The sequence below is a fragment of the Podarcis pityusensis genome (genome assembly GCF_964106645.2).
Source record: "Podarcis pityusensis genome assembly, chromosome: 4".
NCBI classification, from domain to species: domain Eukaryota; kingdom Metazoa; phylum Chordata; class Lepidosauria; order Squamata; family Lacertidae; genus Podarcis; species Podarcis pityusensis.
Window position 1 is genome coordinate 67,090,872 of NC_138027.1, and position 15,112 is coordinate 67,105,983.

General features: G+C 44.9%; 1 protein-coding gene across 3 annotated transcripts in view; it reads left to right on the forward strand.

Moving 5' to 3' along the window:
- Positions 1 to 1,060: 1,060 nt before the first annotated feature.
- The window catches only part of PIR (pirin), a 28,349-nt gene continuing 14,297 nt past the window's right edge, over positions 1,061 to 15,112 (forward strand). The window contains exons 1-5 of one of the 3 annotated variants that reach the window (XM_081002559.1): positions 1,061 to 1,539; positions 1,910 to 2,053; positions 4,738 to 4,830; positions 7,249 to 7,332; positions 8,671 to 8,877. In XM_081002559.1, the coding sequence (XP_080858685.1) occupies positions 1,955 to 2,053; positions 4,738 to 4,830; positions 7,249 to 7,332; positions 8,671 to 8,877 (483 nt within the window). In that variant the 5' untranslated portion in view covers positions 1,061 to 1,539; positions 1,910 to 1,954. Of the gene's footprint in view, positions 1,540 to 1,598; positions 1,709 to 1,909; positions 2,054 to 4,737; positions 4,831 to 7,248; positions 7,333 to 8,670; positions 8,878 to 15,112 lie in introns of those variants that run through there. The other 2 variants (XM_081002560.1, XM_081002561.1) reach the window with 2 other exon arrangements.

Here is a 15,112-nt window from a genome sequence, read left to right on the forward strand (position 1 = left end):
CTGAAAAGCATAAATAATTTAAAAAGAAAAACTATGGTTAATGGCAGCAAGGTAGGTTAAGCCGGGTTATTGACTGACCCAACAACAATTGACTGTTGTTTATTGAGTTAATGAAACTGGTTTGTCTGCCTTTTGGTGCAAAATATCAGGAACGGAACACAGCAACCAAACCACCAAGGGCAGGAAAGATACAGTACTTCCTTTCCTAGCTTTGTGTTTTTATTTGTTTCTTATCACTGGATTTTGCCCGTGAATGTAATTCATTTATAGTTACGGATGTTCACCTATACATACGTACGTGTATATGTTCTAAAAATATTCCCCAACTATGCTGTTTCTACTCTTAAAGCTGAGTCACCTACACGGTTTACGGTTGACACCGTTGGGAGTGCAGGACTCTTGCATCTTTAACAACTGTGTGGAAGGTAGCCATGAAACAGGGTTAGACTCCCCTAGTTGGAAAACACAATTGCAGCAAAAGCTTCGCCTGTCAATATTCCATCTCCCAGGAATTTTACTAATAGCTTTGCAGCCCACCATTTTGCTTTGGGGCCCTGCACCCCCCAATTGCCAGAGGACTCCAATTGCCAGAGGGCAAAGTGTACATGCGAACTTGTGCCTCTGTGTCTGGGGCCAGGAAAATTCTGGAGGCCCCCACCTCAAGGCTCTCCACCTAGACTTTTCCCTGCCCTTGCTGGAGAAGCCAGGGGTCGCACCTGGAACCATCTGCACGCAAAACAAATGCGTGACCACTGCGCTGCTGCTGCCCACCCTACACCTACGCCTTGGGACTGCGTTTGTGCTGCGTGCGACTGGATCTGATCCTGCCAGATCCCTTCTTCTGGCGCATATCTCTTTTATGCAACCCAGCTGCGTGCTGGGAGGAGGGGGAGATTAATTTCCAGACCGGAAATGCCTCCCGGGCAACGGAGGGAATCACAAACACGCCTCGCCTTCCCTTGTTTACAAAAGGAGGTCCCGCCTCCGAAGAACCGATAGGGTGGCTGCCCTGCTCGTTTGGACAATAAGGGGCGGGGCACAGCCAATTTTAGAAATGGGCGGGAGCATTTTGTCCGGGCGTTCCTATCCTTTGGAAAGGGCGATCCTGTCTTTGCATAATAATATTTGCGCTTTATAATGATCGCGGTGGCAGGTGGACTCGAGCGCCGCCTTTGGAGCGGAATCCCAAACGCCTCTCTCGTTCCTGGGGAGTAAATGTCACTTAGTCCCATTGGAGCTGCCGGGATCCGATGCACCGCTTACCCGGGAGTAAGCCCCGTTGGAACACAGCGGGGTTTGCGCTTGAGTAAACCTGCACTGTGAATCTGCTTCGACTCGCAGCTTTATGCAATTCGCCCACGCCCTTAGCGCTATTGTATTTGCTGTATCCGGCCCTCCTGTTTGTTTGCTTTACACGTTATGTTTTTGTAAAAAAGAAAGTCTAGTGATTTGCTGAGTCATACCGAGCTTGCTCTTTTCCCCAGCACTTCAGCAAGCAGCGTTTTCTGCCGGGTTTGTCCATCTCAGATCGGGGAGAAGGTAGGGAGCCGATAGTGGAGAAGAAGAAAGGGAACAGCTGCGGGACCATGATAAAGGTCACGTTATTTGTAGGAGGGAGGGAATTAAGAAAGCAAAGCAAACTTCTGATGGGCATATTAGCAAAGGGGAGCAAAGAAACTCTGCGATCCTATGCATGTCCTCCTCAGGGGTAAGTCCCGGTGAGATCCGTAGGGCTAGCTCTTTAGGTAAAGTGCATAGGATTGCCAGCTTAAAACCATTGACTAGTTGAAAAGAAAACCCATTTGCTAAAGGGAGCGTGTCGCCCCTTTGCCTGACTCTGATGCCTTCCGGCTCAGAGAGAGAGATTGTGGCTGGACGTTATTTAAGACGCATGTCTTCTTTTGGGCAGGTGGTGTGAGGTTTCTTTTTAGGACTCGGTGCTGTTTCCCCAAGGATGGCTGCGACGGCGAGGAAAGTTGTCAAAACCGTGATGAGCAGGGAACAGGCGGAAGGAGTTGGCGCTCGGGTTCGCAGAAGCATTGGGAGGCCTGAGGTAAGGCGCTGGTTGTTTCTGTTTCATATGATGCCCTAATTCAGCCTTGGCCAGCTTGGTGCTCACCAGTCATTTCGGACTAAAACTTCCATCAACCTAGCCAGCTCCTGGTCATCCAAAATTGTCATGCCTATGTGGTGTTAAGGGGTGGCTAAGGGTACCTGAGCTCCAGATATTTTGTGTCACCCCCTTCCCTCATTGCCTATCCCTTTCCATTCCTCTTTTACACACACACACACCCACACACACCATATATATATATGTATATATGTATATATATATATATATATATATATATATATGTATATATATATATATATATATATATATTAACCTTAGAGCAGTGGTACCCAACCTTTTTTTGGCCATGCCCCACCTAAGCATCTCTAAAATCCTGATGCCCCCTCCCTGTGTCATATAATTCTTATTATTCAAAAAGTGAACTATAATTGTTGAGGAAGCCTAAAAGGCCATTAACTGTTAATAACTCATTCTCAAATTGCCCCCTTTAAAAATCAAATTGCCCTACTGTGGGTTGTGTGCCCCACATTGGGAACCACGGCCTTAGAGGGTTCAAATGCCCATTTGGCCATTAAGCTCATTGGGTGACCTTGGGCCAGTCACAGCCTCTCAGCCTAACCTACCTCACAAGGTTGGTGTGAGGATTGAATGAGGAGGGGCAGATGAACCATGTACGCCACCTTGAGCTCCTTGTAGAAGAAAGGTGGGACACAAGTCCAATAAATAATAGTAAATTAGTAGGCACAAATTTGTACCTTGGGTTCTTTAAGTACCTTGCTATTGGTGTATGTATGTTAGGGTGTTTGATGGGGAGTGTAACACAGGGGTGGCTAAGTCAGGGATCTGATGAAGCCCCCCCAGTTTATTTTTATCCCCACCTCCCTCAAATCCTACCAGGTTTCACAGTGGCAGCAAAAAAGTGTATTTTTTTTTTTTAAAGGAGATTTAAACCTCTCCACCTAGCAACCTGGTTCATACGAAGACCACACCCTCCTTGTCATCGTATCAATAATGAGCAGAGGAGAGCCATAGCCTCTGCCTCAGGTGATCTGCATGCTCATGCAAGTGTGTGGCACCTCAGGCCCAAAAAAGGATTAGCCTCCCTGTGTAAAGCAGATTCTTTTCTATATACTGTCATCTCCATGGTCCACTGATAACCTGAAAGACATAAGGTGTGGTGGCGCTATGGGTTAAACCACAGAGCCTAGGGCTTGCCGATCAGAAGGTCGGTGGTTCGAATCTCTGTGACAGGGTGACCTCCCGTTGCTCGGTCCCTGCTCCTGCCAACCTAGCAGTTCGAAAGCACGCCAAAAGTGCATGTAGATAAACAGGTACTGCTCCGACAGGAAGGTAAACGGCATTTCTGTGCGCTGCTCTGGTTTCGGTATTCCATTGCGCCAGAGCTGGCCACAGGACCAGGAAAAACTGTCTGCGGACAAATGCCGGCTTCCTTGGCCTGTAAAGCGAGATGAGCACTGCAACCCCAGAGTGGTCTGCGACTGGATTTAACTGTCAGGGGTCCTTTACCTTTACCTTTAACAACATGGGTACTCTCCCCTTCTGAAAATTATGTGGGTGGTTCCCAAATTCTTTACCAGTTAACTCGAATTGAGTTCTGAACAGAACAACCCCGTGAAGTAGGCTAGGCTGAGAGTGAGTGACTGGCTCCAGATAAACTCAGTGAGCTTCCATGGCTGTGGGAGATTTGAACCCTGTCCTCCCAGGGCCTAGATCAACACACTAACCACTACAACACACTTGACTTTCTTCCAAGTTTGTAGCTTGGTTTTGAGGCAGAGGATCTTCTCACCCTGCAACTTAAGACCCTTTACCTGGAGCTGCTGCAGATGGTTTGAGCAAAGCATCTTTCTCCTGTGATGCTTACCTGGGTGCTGTAGGTAAAATAAGGTAACCCCATGCTGTGTGCCTTGATAGAGGAGTTAGGTGTTCCCTGGCTAAGGCTGTGAACATCAGTGGTGTGCCTTGAGTGCCTGCAGGTGGACTCCCATGGGTGGGGCTAAAGAGGGAATGGGTGCAATCATTTGGCATTCTCCATTGACTTCAGTGGGAGAGTTTAACTTAATGTCACTTATTTGGGGCATTGGGGGCAGGAGTGACTTGAGCAAGCATAGTATACTGACATAAACTTTCATGTTAACTTAGAAATAAATCTTGTTGAATTCAGGTAGGGTTATGATTGCAACCTAAGACCCTTGTGCCATGCCCCAAACTCTGCCTATCATTATCATCATTATTATTACGCATTTTATGACAATGTAAACCCACTGTGTCCAACACCTTTGTGTTCCACTGCTGCATAGGATTTAGCATTGAACTCACCCAACAGATTTATCACCCATTTTTTACAGAGCAGCTTGCGATCTAAGTAAAATAAATTATCACTAAAATGACACCAATAACAATAAAATACTAGCACGGATTAAACACGGGGGCATGTCAGAACAAGAGTTGGCACTGAGTCAGGGTGAGAGGCTTGCCCCAAAAGCCTTGACAGCTTTGCTAAAAAGCACTTTCATCCTCATTGAGTGGGTGTGACTTGGAGAACAGGACCACACAAGTTCAGTTGTATATGGTCTCTCTCAAACAAGTCACTTAAAAAAACAAAAACCACTTTGTAAAATTCTTGCTATTTTAATTTTCAGTTGAAAAATCTGGATCCGTTTCTGCTGCTTGATGAGTTCAAAGGAGGTAAACCGGCTGGATTTCCTGATCACCCTCACCGAGGTTTTGAAACTGTAAGTTATTAAGGCGTGCTTGCTTATGTCTGCTGGTTTTTACCATTGCTATAGTACATAGTTTGGGAATGGGCCACAGCTCAAGGGATAGAGCCTCTGGTTTGCATACAGAAGGTAGCAGGTTCAGTCCCCAATGGCATTTACTTCCGGGTTTCAGTCCCCAAGTGAGTTACTTCCGGGTTTTGCTGCATGCGCAGAAGCTCAAAACGACGTCACGCGCATGCGCGGAAGTGGCAAATTGTGACCTGCAGTTGCGCGGAGATGGGTTGTGTTCACTTCAGGATGTGAATGGGGCTCCGGAACGGATCCTGTTTGCATCCAGAGGTACCACTGTACTAAGCTAGCTGGACCAGCGATCTGATTCTGTAGAAGGCAACTTGCTATGTTCCTGAGGCCAGCTGACTTGGGCCTCAACCGATGACAGGCCTCACATGAGACTCATTAAAGAGTTGTTTGTTTGGCTGGTTCTGTGAGATCTCTTCCCCTGCGGGGAGGAGAGAGAGAAAACAGAAGAGCCTACAGAGGCTGCCCACTGTCTCTCATTCCTATATTCCAGTTGAAGTGGCCTACATTGCCCTCTCGGAAAGCCTGGGCTATTCAAGAAGCACCTTGCTTTGAACGAACAGAGATATCATCTTTACAATGAACTAATTCTCTTTCTTTTATTAGCGGCACGGCAACTCATAGCCCCAAACCGGAAAAGTCTGATTATCTCGTTATGGAGACAAAAGCTGTGGACAAGTCACATTAATGGAAAGGCTAGCTAAACACATGAAAGCTCCGTCTGGCAAAAAATTTCATAAAAATGCTGCACCCTTTTATGCCTTTTCTGTTGAGAACCCAGCGCTATGGCCTCTCCCACAGATGCGCATGCAATTATGGCAGACTGTATTCCTGTTTACCGTCTTTATTATTACAGTGGGAAATCAGTAAAATACATTTAACGTCCTACATTTCAAGCACATGGTTCCCCCCAGAGACTCCTGGGAACTGTAGTTTACCCTTCACAGAACTACTATTCCCAGAACCCTTTGCAAACATTTGCCAGGATTCTTTGCCAGGATTCTTTGGGGGAGGGCATGTGCTTTAAATACATGGTGTGTACCTAGTCCTTGTCTTTGCTGTCTTATTCTAAAGTTTTAATGGATGCTTCCTGTTGCAAATGTTATTATGTGCAGCGCTTAGTGAGGTTTCCCTGAATAAAAGGTAAAGGGACCCCTGACCATTAGGTCCAGTCGTGGCCGACTCTGGGGTTGCGGCGCTCATCTCGCTTTATTTGCCAAGGGAGCTGGTGTACAGCTTCCGGGTCATGTGGCCAGCATGACTAAGCCACTTCTGGCAAACCAGAGCAGCGCACGGAAACGTTTACCTTCCCACTGGAGCACCTTAAAGGCTTAGCAGTTTTACTATGGCCAGACTGTGTGATCTGGAGTCTGAAAAAGGCTATGCAACAAAAAGACTTGCTCATCTTTAAGGTCATGCCAGACTCTTAATGCTTTTGCTGTGACAGATTGTGGAACATTTCTTACATCCCACCAGCAGGCGGCACTGCTCAGTAGCAGTAGAGGTAAGGATGAGTTTGTGCAGGGCAAAATGACTTCTTAGTGAACATGAGACTTGCAGGGAAAATTTCTTTAAAGAAAGATCACCTGCTTTTTAAGCGAATGATGCATTATCAAATCCAGTGGGTAATAGGGAATACCTTTATAGGTACACAAAAGTAAAAAAAATGAAAACTGCCCAGGAATTTATTGGGATTTCACCAGTGTGACTGTGTAGGAATACAGTCCAAGTAAATATTTGTGGGAAAATCACACCTATTTTTCTAGTTCATTCTTTCACTAGCAGCGTGATTTGTCCCTTAAAGTACATTCATTTTATTCGCTTTCAGTGCCCCTCATCTATGCCTCCCCCCTTCCCAGTGTTGCTTTTAGTTTGTACAATAAGTATGCAGGATATCATTCTACCATATCTAGTTTAAATTAAAAACAGAATGTCTCTGTCTTTGGGGTACCACGAGATACCATGGGGATCAATACAGTACAGTGTAGTGCCATTGATTTCAGTGGGAAAACATTAACAATCTGTCTAACTCTTCTGTTTAAATCAATAAGATTCTAAAATGTTAACTGGCTGAATTATACCCAATATTTATTTGCTCTGTGGGTTTGTTGTTGTTGTTTTTGCTTGCTTGCTTGCTTGCTTGCTTGCTTGCTTGTTTTAAGCTGTATTTTTACTGGAAATGTTATTGTAAGTCTCATAAGGCTTTGGAAAGAAACAATGTCATTTAGATTACAGTTCACTGGGCTTCGGACTACAAACTCCTTTGGAACAAATGCCTTCATGATTGTCAGATGAGACTATAAAGCCTGCTGTGAGCTTGGGCTTCCCTGATGCTTTAAATCTTCTCTTTCTCAGGTAACATACTTACTGGCAGGCGGCTCCATGGCCCATGAAGACTTCTGTGGCCACGCAGGTAAACTGAATCCAGGAGATCTGCAGGTAAGCTAAAGTGATGAGAACGGAGGTTGCCCTGTCTTGCCCTTTCACTTTGAAATTGGTTTTGAAGACTGGAAGTTTTGCAATGTATTTCCCCCCCTCTGTCGTCTTCCTAGTACACTGATTTCTGTAATGAGTAGCCTGTGACATCTCCGCCCATCCAGATTTTGTTGGCACTCGGATTGCCAGCAGCCCCCCATGGCCAATGGGTCAGGGATGATGGGAGTTTGTGGTACAACAACATCTGGAGTGTCACAGTGTCCTCCCTCCTGGGGCAAACCATTGGACTTCAGGATTCCCTGCATCCCAGTTTGAGATGGGTTACAGTGGTGGTACCACCACTCTGTTAAGTTTGTTTAAAAGAGATGAGGTTGGGGAGCTATTTAGGTATCCGGGAGGAGAGGAGAGCTCCCCTGCCTTGAATTGTTTGCAGAAGAGGGAGTTTTGTGAGATGTGGTTTTTCCTACCCAGCCCAAACATCCTCTTCTGTATAAACTTTGCCAGATAGGAGCTTTGCCTTCCTCTGGATTTGGTCATCCTAAACAGAAAAAGAATTAAAGTGGCTTCAGTTTGGGATTGAAGGTGGGACCTGGATCTGAAAGGAGTGAAGACCGATACTGTAGACAGGGGTAGTTAACCTGTGACAACCTCCCCCCCCCCATCCTTGGTCATTGGAGAAGTCTGGTTAAGGTTGGACATCTGGGGGGGTCACAGGTTGGCTTATTCCTGTTACAGATTATGTTAAAGCTTCCAAATCCAATTCATTCTAATACAACATTTCTAAAGACCTTTAATGCAACCCTACATGTCTATTTAGACCAGGGTTTCCCAAGCTTGACTCTCCAGCTGTTTTTGGACTACAATTCCCACCATCCCTCACCGCAGGTCCTGCTAGCTAGGGATGATGGGAGTTGTAGTCCAAAAAAAGAGCTGGAGACCCAAGCTTGGGAAACCTTGATTTAGACATACGCCCCATGAAGTTCAATGGGGCCTTACTCCCAGGTAAGCATGCATAGGATTATTGAAGCCCTAGGATATTTACATTCTGGGTCAATTCCCATCATACCACAATCCGCCGTGAAACTTTTTGTTTCCTAAGTGCTTAAAACTCATGGATTATTTTTAGCTAATAGCATAACAAATTATTAGACCTGTATTTTTGCATCTTGTTCCGCTTTGGCTAAATAATGCAAGGTGGAGTTGCCAGCTTTGATCAAAACACTGGATTGTGTGTGCAGTTTGGGGGGACGGGACTAGGAATTGAGTTGATGCTTCACTTCAGCTTCTGCAAAGCAAAATGTTTCAATTCTCTCACCTTCTCCTTTACCTTTTGGTATATAGTGGATGACAGCCGGCCGTGGCATTCTCCATGCAGAGATGCCTTGCACCGAGGAGCCAGCCCACGGCCTGCAGCTTTGGGTCAACCTGAGAAGCTCTGAGAAAATGATTGAACCCCAATACCAAGAACTCAAAAAGGAAGAAGTCCCCAAGCCTTCACAGAACGGTGTGAGTGTGTCCGTCATTTCAGGAGAGGCGCTGGGCGTAAAGGTAAACACATTTGCTGACAAACTAGCGAAAAGAGGGCTCTTTTAAAAAAAAAACTGAACAGTTCTGATAGTTATCTTATGGCTTAATTCAACCTGCAGCCTTTTAAAAAGTGAGTCCCTTGTCTTAACTATACCTTCAGGAGGGGGGAGAGGAAGGTAAAGCCACAGCAGGGCGAATTGAGGGTGTTTGTGAGTGACTTTCCCTTCTCTGATAAGGAGCAGTAAGATTACAGGGCAAGTTACTGTGTACTCCTTGTGTTTACGTAGTCCACATGCTATTGGGGAAGGAGTCCACACTGCTGTACTTCCTTGGAAAGCTAATCTGTTGGCAAGGAAAAAGTGGAATGGAAAGAGCCCTTATATACAAAAAGATCTGCTTGCAAAGAAACTCTGTGACCTATGCGCTTAGATTTGTTTGCATGAAAGGCCTGCAGCCAGCTCAGTGGTGGAGGAAGCAGTGCTCTCCCTCCTCCTCCTCCTGAACAGAGCCGCTAGCTGGAAAGAAAGCCACATTGCTCACGATGGCGATTTGAGGGCAATTCCCACACGGTACTCCTTCAATGGAGCCCTACTGCCACAAAGAGATGTGTACAGTACAACCTTCCCCAACCACATGACATTTTGGACTACAAGGCCCATCAGTCCTAGCCAGTATGGCCAATGGTTTGGGGTGATGGGAGTTGGAGTCCATTGACCTCAGGAGAGCACCAGGTTGGGGGTGACTATCCAGGACTTATGCTAGATAATAATAATAATAAATTTATTATTTATACCCTGCCCATCTGGCTGGGTTTCCCCAGCCACTCTGGGTGGCTTCCAACAGAATATTCAAAACATGATAAAACATCAAACATTTAAAACTTCCCTAAACAGGGTTGCCTTAGATGTCTTCTAAAAGTCAGGTAGTTGTTTATTTCCTTGACATCTGATGGGAGGGCGTTCCATAGGGCGGGCACCACTACTGAGAAGGCCCACTGCCTGGTTCCCTGTTACCTCACTTCTCGGAGTGAGGGAACCCCTAGAAGGCCCTCGGAGCTGGACCACAGTGTCTGCAGAACAATGGGGGTGGAGACTACAGGCACCGTCAGTGTCTTTAGCAAATGTTTTTGGGCTGTATGTTTCCCCTCAACCTGTCATATGCTTAAAATTCCAATTCACTGAAGTTACATGTTTCAGCTAGTTAATTATGTAACCCCTCAAGGTCAGACAAGTGCAAAACAAGCAGGCCAGTCGTGCTACATCTGCCATTTGTAGGGATCTAAACAACTGAGTCTTTAGTTTTAATTGATATAATTGTATGGGATATCATCCCTTTTGCTTACCTTTCTGGAAACTGTTTTTACTGTCAGTGAGATGCTGTGAGATGGATGAATTATTAGTAATAGCATCTCACTTTCAGGAAGCAGTTGTTTAAATCTGCCTGTATAGTCAAGCCGTGGTTTGTTCTTACGGCAAGGGAGAAAAGGAGCTGGGGCCTTGTCGGAGGAGGTTGAGTCTCAAGGGTCGTAATCTTGGTATTTCAAGCAAGCATTTTATTGGGTTTTTTGCCTTCTTTTTAACAAGCTGCCTTGCTGTGACCCATCTAGAAGCACATAAAATAAGTGAGCGAGTCTCATCCTATATAATGTCGAGGCATGCCTTGGTGATATACTGGAATGTGGCTCGCAAAGGAAGCCGGACGCCTTTGTTCTTGCAGTGAACCAACAGCCACTTCCAATCAGGAAAGGTTACAGAGGGAAAACAAGCCGCACAGCTTGCTAAGCCAGTTCCAGCTGGCCCCACACAGAACACTTAAGCCCACCCCACACTTTCGGAGCTGACCTCTGACCCCTGGGCTCTGCCTCTACATTCCACTTCTTTGTTTTATTAACTGAGCCCTTGCCTGTGCAGAAGCAGAGTAGCAGATGGGCCGTCTTGCCCAGGCATTCCTCCATAGCCCACTGTTAGCTTAGAGGCCGCTCAGCCTTATTTCTCATTTCAGTTGTGGCATTTGGTGAGAATTCTAGGAAGAACATTGTCAAAGCAAGGCTAGAGTGGGAGATTCAATATGGGGAAGGGCCATCTGCTTTGCTCAATGACCGGCACTTCAGGTTAGGGTTGCTAACTTCCCCTGCCTTGAAACCCTGGAGAACCACCAACCTAGAGTTAATGGTCTGGCCCAGTAGACCCTATGTATCCTTAAAACATTTCATCATGGAACTGGCAGTTCCCCCACTGTGAGAAGTGAGGTTACAGGGAAGCAGGCAGAGGGCCTGCCCTGCAGAACGCCATCTCTTCAGATGCCAAGGTTGTAACTATACAACCTTTAGAAGACACCTGAAGGTAGACCCGTATAGGGAAGTTTTTAATGTTTTATTATGTGTTTGTATATGGCAACCCAGTCAGATGGGCAGGGTACAAATAAAATAATAATGTATAATGTGGTTTCTCCTCCCACAAGGCATCCTTTTTTAATCAGCCACCCACTCCAGAGTCTGTATAATTTTTATTTCCCAATAATTCAGCCTCACATCTGAAGAGGTTGGCCAAGGTTGTCCCCAACAGTTAACAGCACAGCTTCTTAGGTGATGCTCTATTTCTGTGGCCGAAGCTGTGTAAAATGCACCTGTCGGGCCAGATTCCTCCTGGACCACAATTTTCAAAGCCTAGTCTGGTACGTCTAGGAGGAGCATAGCCGATTTATCAGTCTGATATTACCTGGCAAGATGAAGAAAATACACACATTCTGTGTTCTGTGGTGCATTAAAATAATTTATGTAGACACGCTATACCAGAGAGACACATTACTCAGTTTTTACATTTATTACCTGCACTGCATTTTTCATTGCTTAAACAATTGCTGAAAGTTTTCCAGGTGGAAGAACTCGAAAAAGTTTCATGAGGAAATGAAAGCTTTGGCTATTTGCAAACCTAAAGCACTGAAACAATCTGCATCCTATTTGCAACCTACCATTGGCAATTTGACAGCTGGATGGTGCCCTACTCCTGGGTGGAGGCAGTTGATCAGAAGTTTGGTGCAAAGTTTCAGATGCAGAGGGGTGGCGGATGCCTGCTTGGAAGAAAATTTCTGCAGACTCAGCATGCCCACCTAGGATGTCAGCACTTGGCTTTAGATGCTCATGGGCATGTCCAGCAGCAATGAATTCTGGGAATAGCTACCGTAGCTGGGTGAACTGGGTGAGAAGCCAATTAAAATAGAGAGCCCCTGGCTGAGCACTTGACTGTGGCTCAGTTAATCCTGAGTTGCCTGGAAACTAATATTCTACACTATAGAAAAAAGTACGTTTAAAGTTGGACTTTAGAAAAAACAATCGCTCTAGCAAACTTTATTTTACTATACAGTGGTACCTCAGGTTACAAACACTTCGGGTTACAGACTCCGCTAACCTGGAAGTAGTACCTTGGGTTAAGAACTTTACCTCAGGATGAGAACAGAAATTGCACACCGGCAGCATGGTGGCAGCGGGAGGCCTCATTAGCTTAACCTCAGGTTAAGAACAGTTTCAGGTTAAGAACGGACCTCCAGAACGAATTAAGTTCGTAACCAGAGGTGCCACTGTATTAGATCAGTATTTGTAAGTTCCTGGGGTAAATAACACCCATAAAGGAAATACTTAATCCACTTTGTGCATATTAAATAGTATTTGTAGCATTTTCCATGTGTTTAATGAGCCCATACTGAAAGCATTGTTGCCACAACAACTAATTCATTGTGCTCAATTTTGGGATCCATCAGACTGAACACAATCCATGAGCCATGTGGGGTTTGTTGTTATTAGTTGTCCTTTATAGTCTCAAACAGATAAGCTAAAAAAGGTCTCATCAAGCCACTGCTGAGCCACAATTATAGATGATGGGCTGTGTTTGGCTTGGTGAGTTAGCCAGTTGTGCAGGCATGATGTAAGTGCTTGGGATAGGATATACCCAAAACTCTGCCAACACAGCGTTGACAGATAGGATTTGGCATGGCAGAAATATTATACTCTGATGGCAGATAAACTGGGGGCATAAGGTAGGCATCATGGTCTATCTTTACACAGTAGCTCTGACGGAGGAATGAAAGAATCTCTACTTCGCTTTCCACCTTTAACAGTGATTTTAGATGCTGCTTCCATTGTGAAAGATAGGCAGCTGCTGCTCGTTACTCCAGTTTCTAGTGCTTCACCAATAGGAATATTTCACATTGTCTCATCGGTTCAGCCAATTAACTTCAGAAGCTTCATCACCGCATTGCCACCGGCACAAACCCCCTTTGCACAAATGTCAACACTGAATATAGCAGCAAATATGTTTACGATCATCAAGGGTCATATTTTGAGTTACTCGTTTTCATTATAATACCTACTTAGACTTGTGTGGAATTCTTTAGCTGTAATTTTTGCATTGCAGGGGGGCTGGACTAGATGCGCCTTGGGGGGTCCCTTCTATAAGTCTGTGAATACAGACTGAGTAATATTAGTAAGCATGGCTCATTGCCCAGCTACTGCTACGCAACAAGTTCTAACCATAGTCATATATCCCGCATTTTAAAATGAAGATAATGCCTGCAGTTACAGTAAATGTTGTTTGCAAACTCAAGGGATGACTTCACATTGCATACTTTTCTGAAGCTTTTCCAATTGCATGTCTTTAATTTTATCACCTTCTAGCATTCCTCCCATTGTTTTTATTAGCGAACGTGCTATTCATTACAAAGACAAATCAATGCCACATGTAAGCTGTATGGCCTAATGAAATCGTGACCATACCAAGGGGAAGTTGCTGCCCTTTCTAGTGCAGGTATAACAGACAGAAAAACCCACCACCTTCAGATCGGTCGTAAATTCTCTTTCTGCGTGTTGAAGATGCTTTGTTGAACCATTTTAATGCTGGTGCCTTATTACCGCGAATAACTGGAAAAAAATGTAGGCAAGATGAGCCAAAGTGGGGTTTGCATACCAAAGTAGTCATAAATTCTTTCAACATGTGGCTTCAAATCTTTCCATAAGTACTTTGCAGTGCTGTTTTAAAAGGCATTTTTTATTTAATGCCTCTTTTTGCCTTCCGGAAGGCACCCTTTTAGAAATTCAACGTGATGCATTTCCACTTCTGATTCATTTCCTGACCCAAGATTGCAATTTGTACGTTGACTCCGGTACAAGTCACCGCTGCTTGAAATTTCATGTTTGAGGGGAACTGGTTTTCCTGTTTCTTATTTTAAGAATATCCATTCCTTTTTCTAACGAGAAGGCAACATGGATTTGGGTTGTATGAACTGTTGTTTAGTATAGGTTCACAGGGCAGGTTCAGGAGGAGGTCTTGGGAGATCTTGTAAGCAGGATCTTGTAAGCAGGAGAGGTCTTGGGAGATCTTGTAAAATAATTGGAAGCAAGCACCGTTGGAGAATGCAGTTTGTGTTTCATTACTTTACTTTTCACCTGATGCCTTTAGGGCATGTCTGTGCACGGAGTTATAAAGGGCTTTTACCAATTCTTATAATCAAAATCCCTGGCATCTGAGTGATGGCAGTGTAGGAAATTCATTGGGAAAATGTAACAAAGAGGATTGCGAGAGGATATTCTTCCTCTCTCGTAAGCCCAGAATTGGGGCATCCAATAAAGTTGATAGTTGGGAGATTCGGTGTAGATAAGAGGAAGGACGTCACACAGCACATACCTAAACTATGCTGTCACAAGATGTAACGATGGCAGCCAGCTTGGACAACATTAAAAGGAGATTAGACAGATTCATGCGGAATAAGGTTGTCGGTGGCTACTAGCCAAGATAGCTGTATTAGCTCCAGAATTGGAGGTGGAATGTCTCTGAAATCCAGTTTCTGAGGACAACAAGCAGGAGAGGTCTTTTGCTCTCATTTCCTTGTGGGCTTCCTGTAGGCAACAGGTTGACCAGTGGGAGAACTGGCTAGAAAGACCTTAAGTGTACCCTAGCAGGGCTGATCCTACATTCTTGTCATATAAGAAATGGCTGTTAGTATCAGGCACACCATAGTAGTATGAATTACATGGAAATTATGAGTTGTAAAGATGAGTTGTAGAGCAGAGAGATTTCTAGATTTCGTTTACATTGTGTTAGAATGTATCTCAGTTCTCGTGTCTCATTTAAAAAATGCTGACCACAATGTCTGAAGACCTCTTGCATTAGTCCGTGATTGCAATTCAAGTCTTACCCGAAAGGGACACCTCCAGGGGTGAGAGGTTACTCTTTGCTAAATTAATCCCTAGTATCCCTGCTGAGCC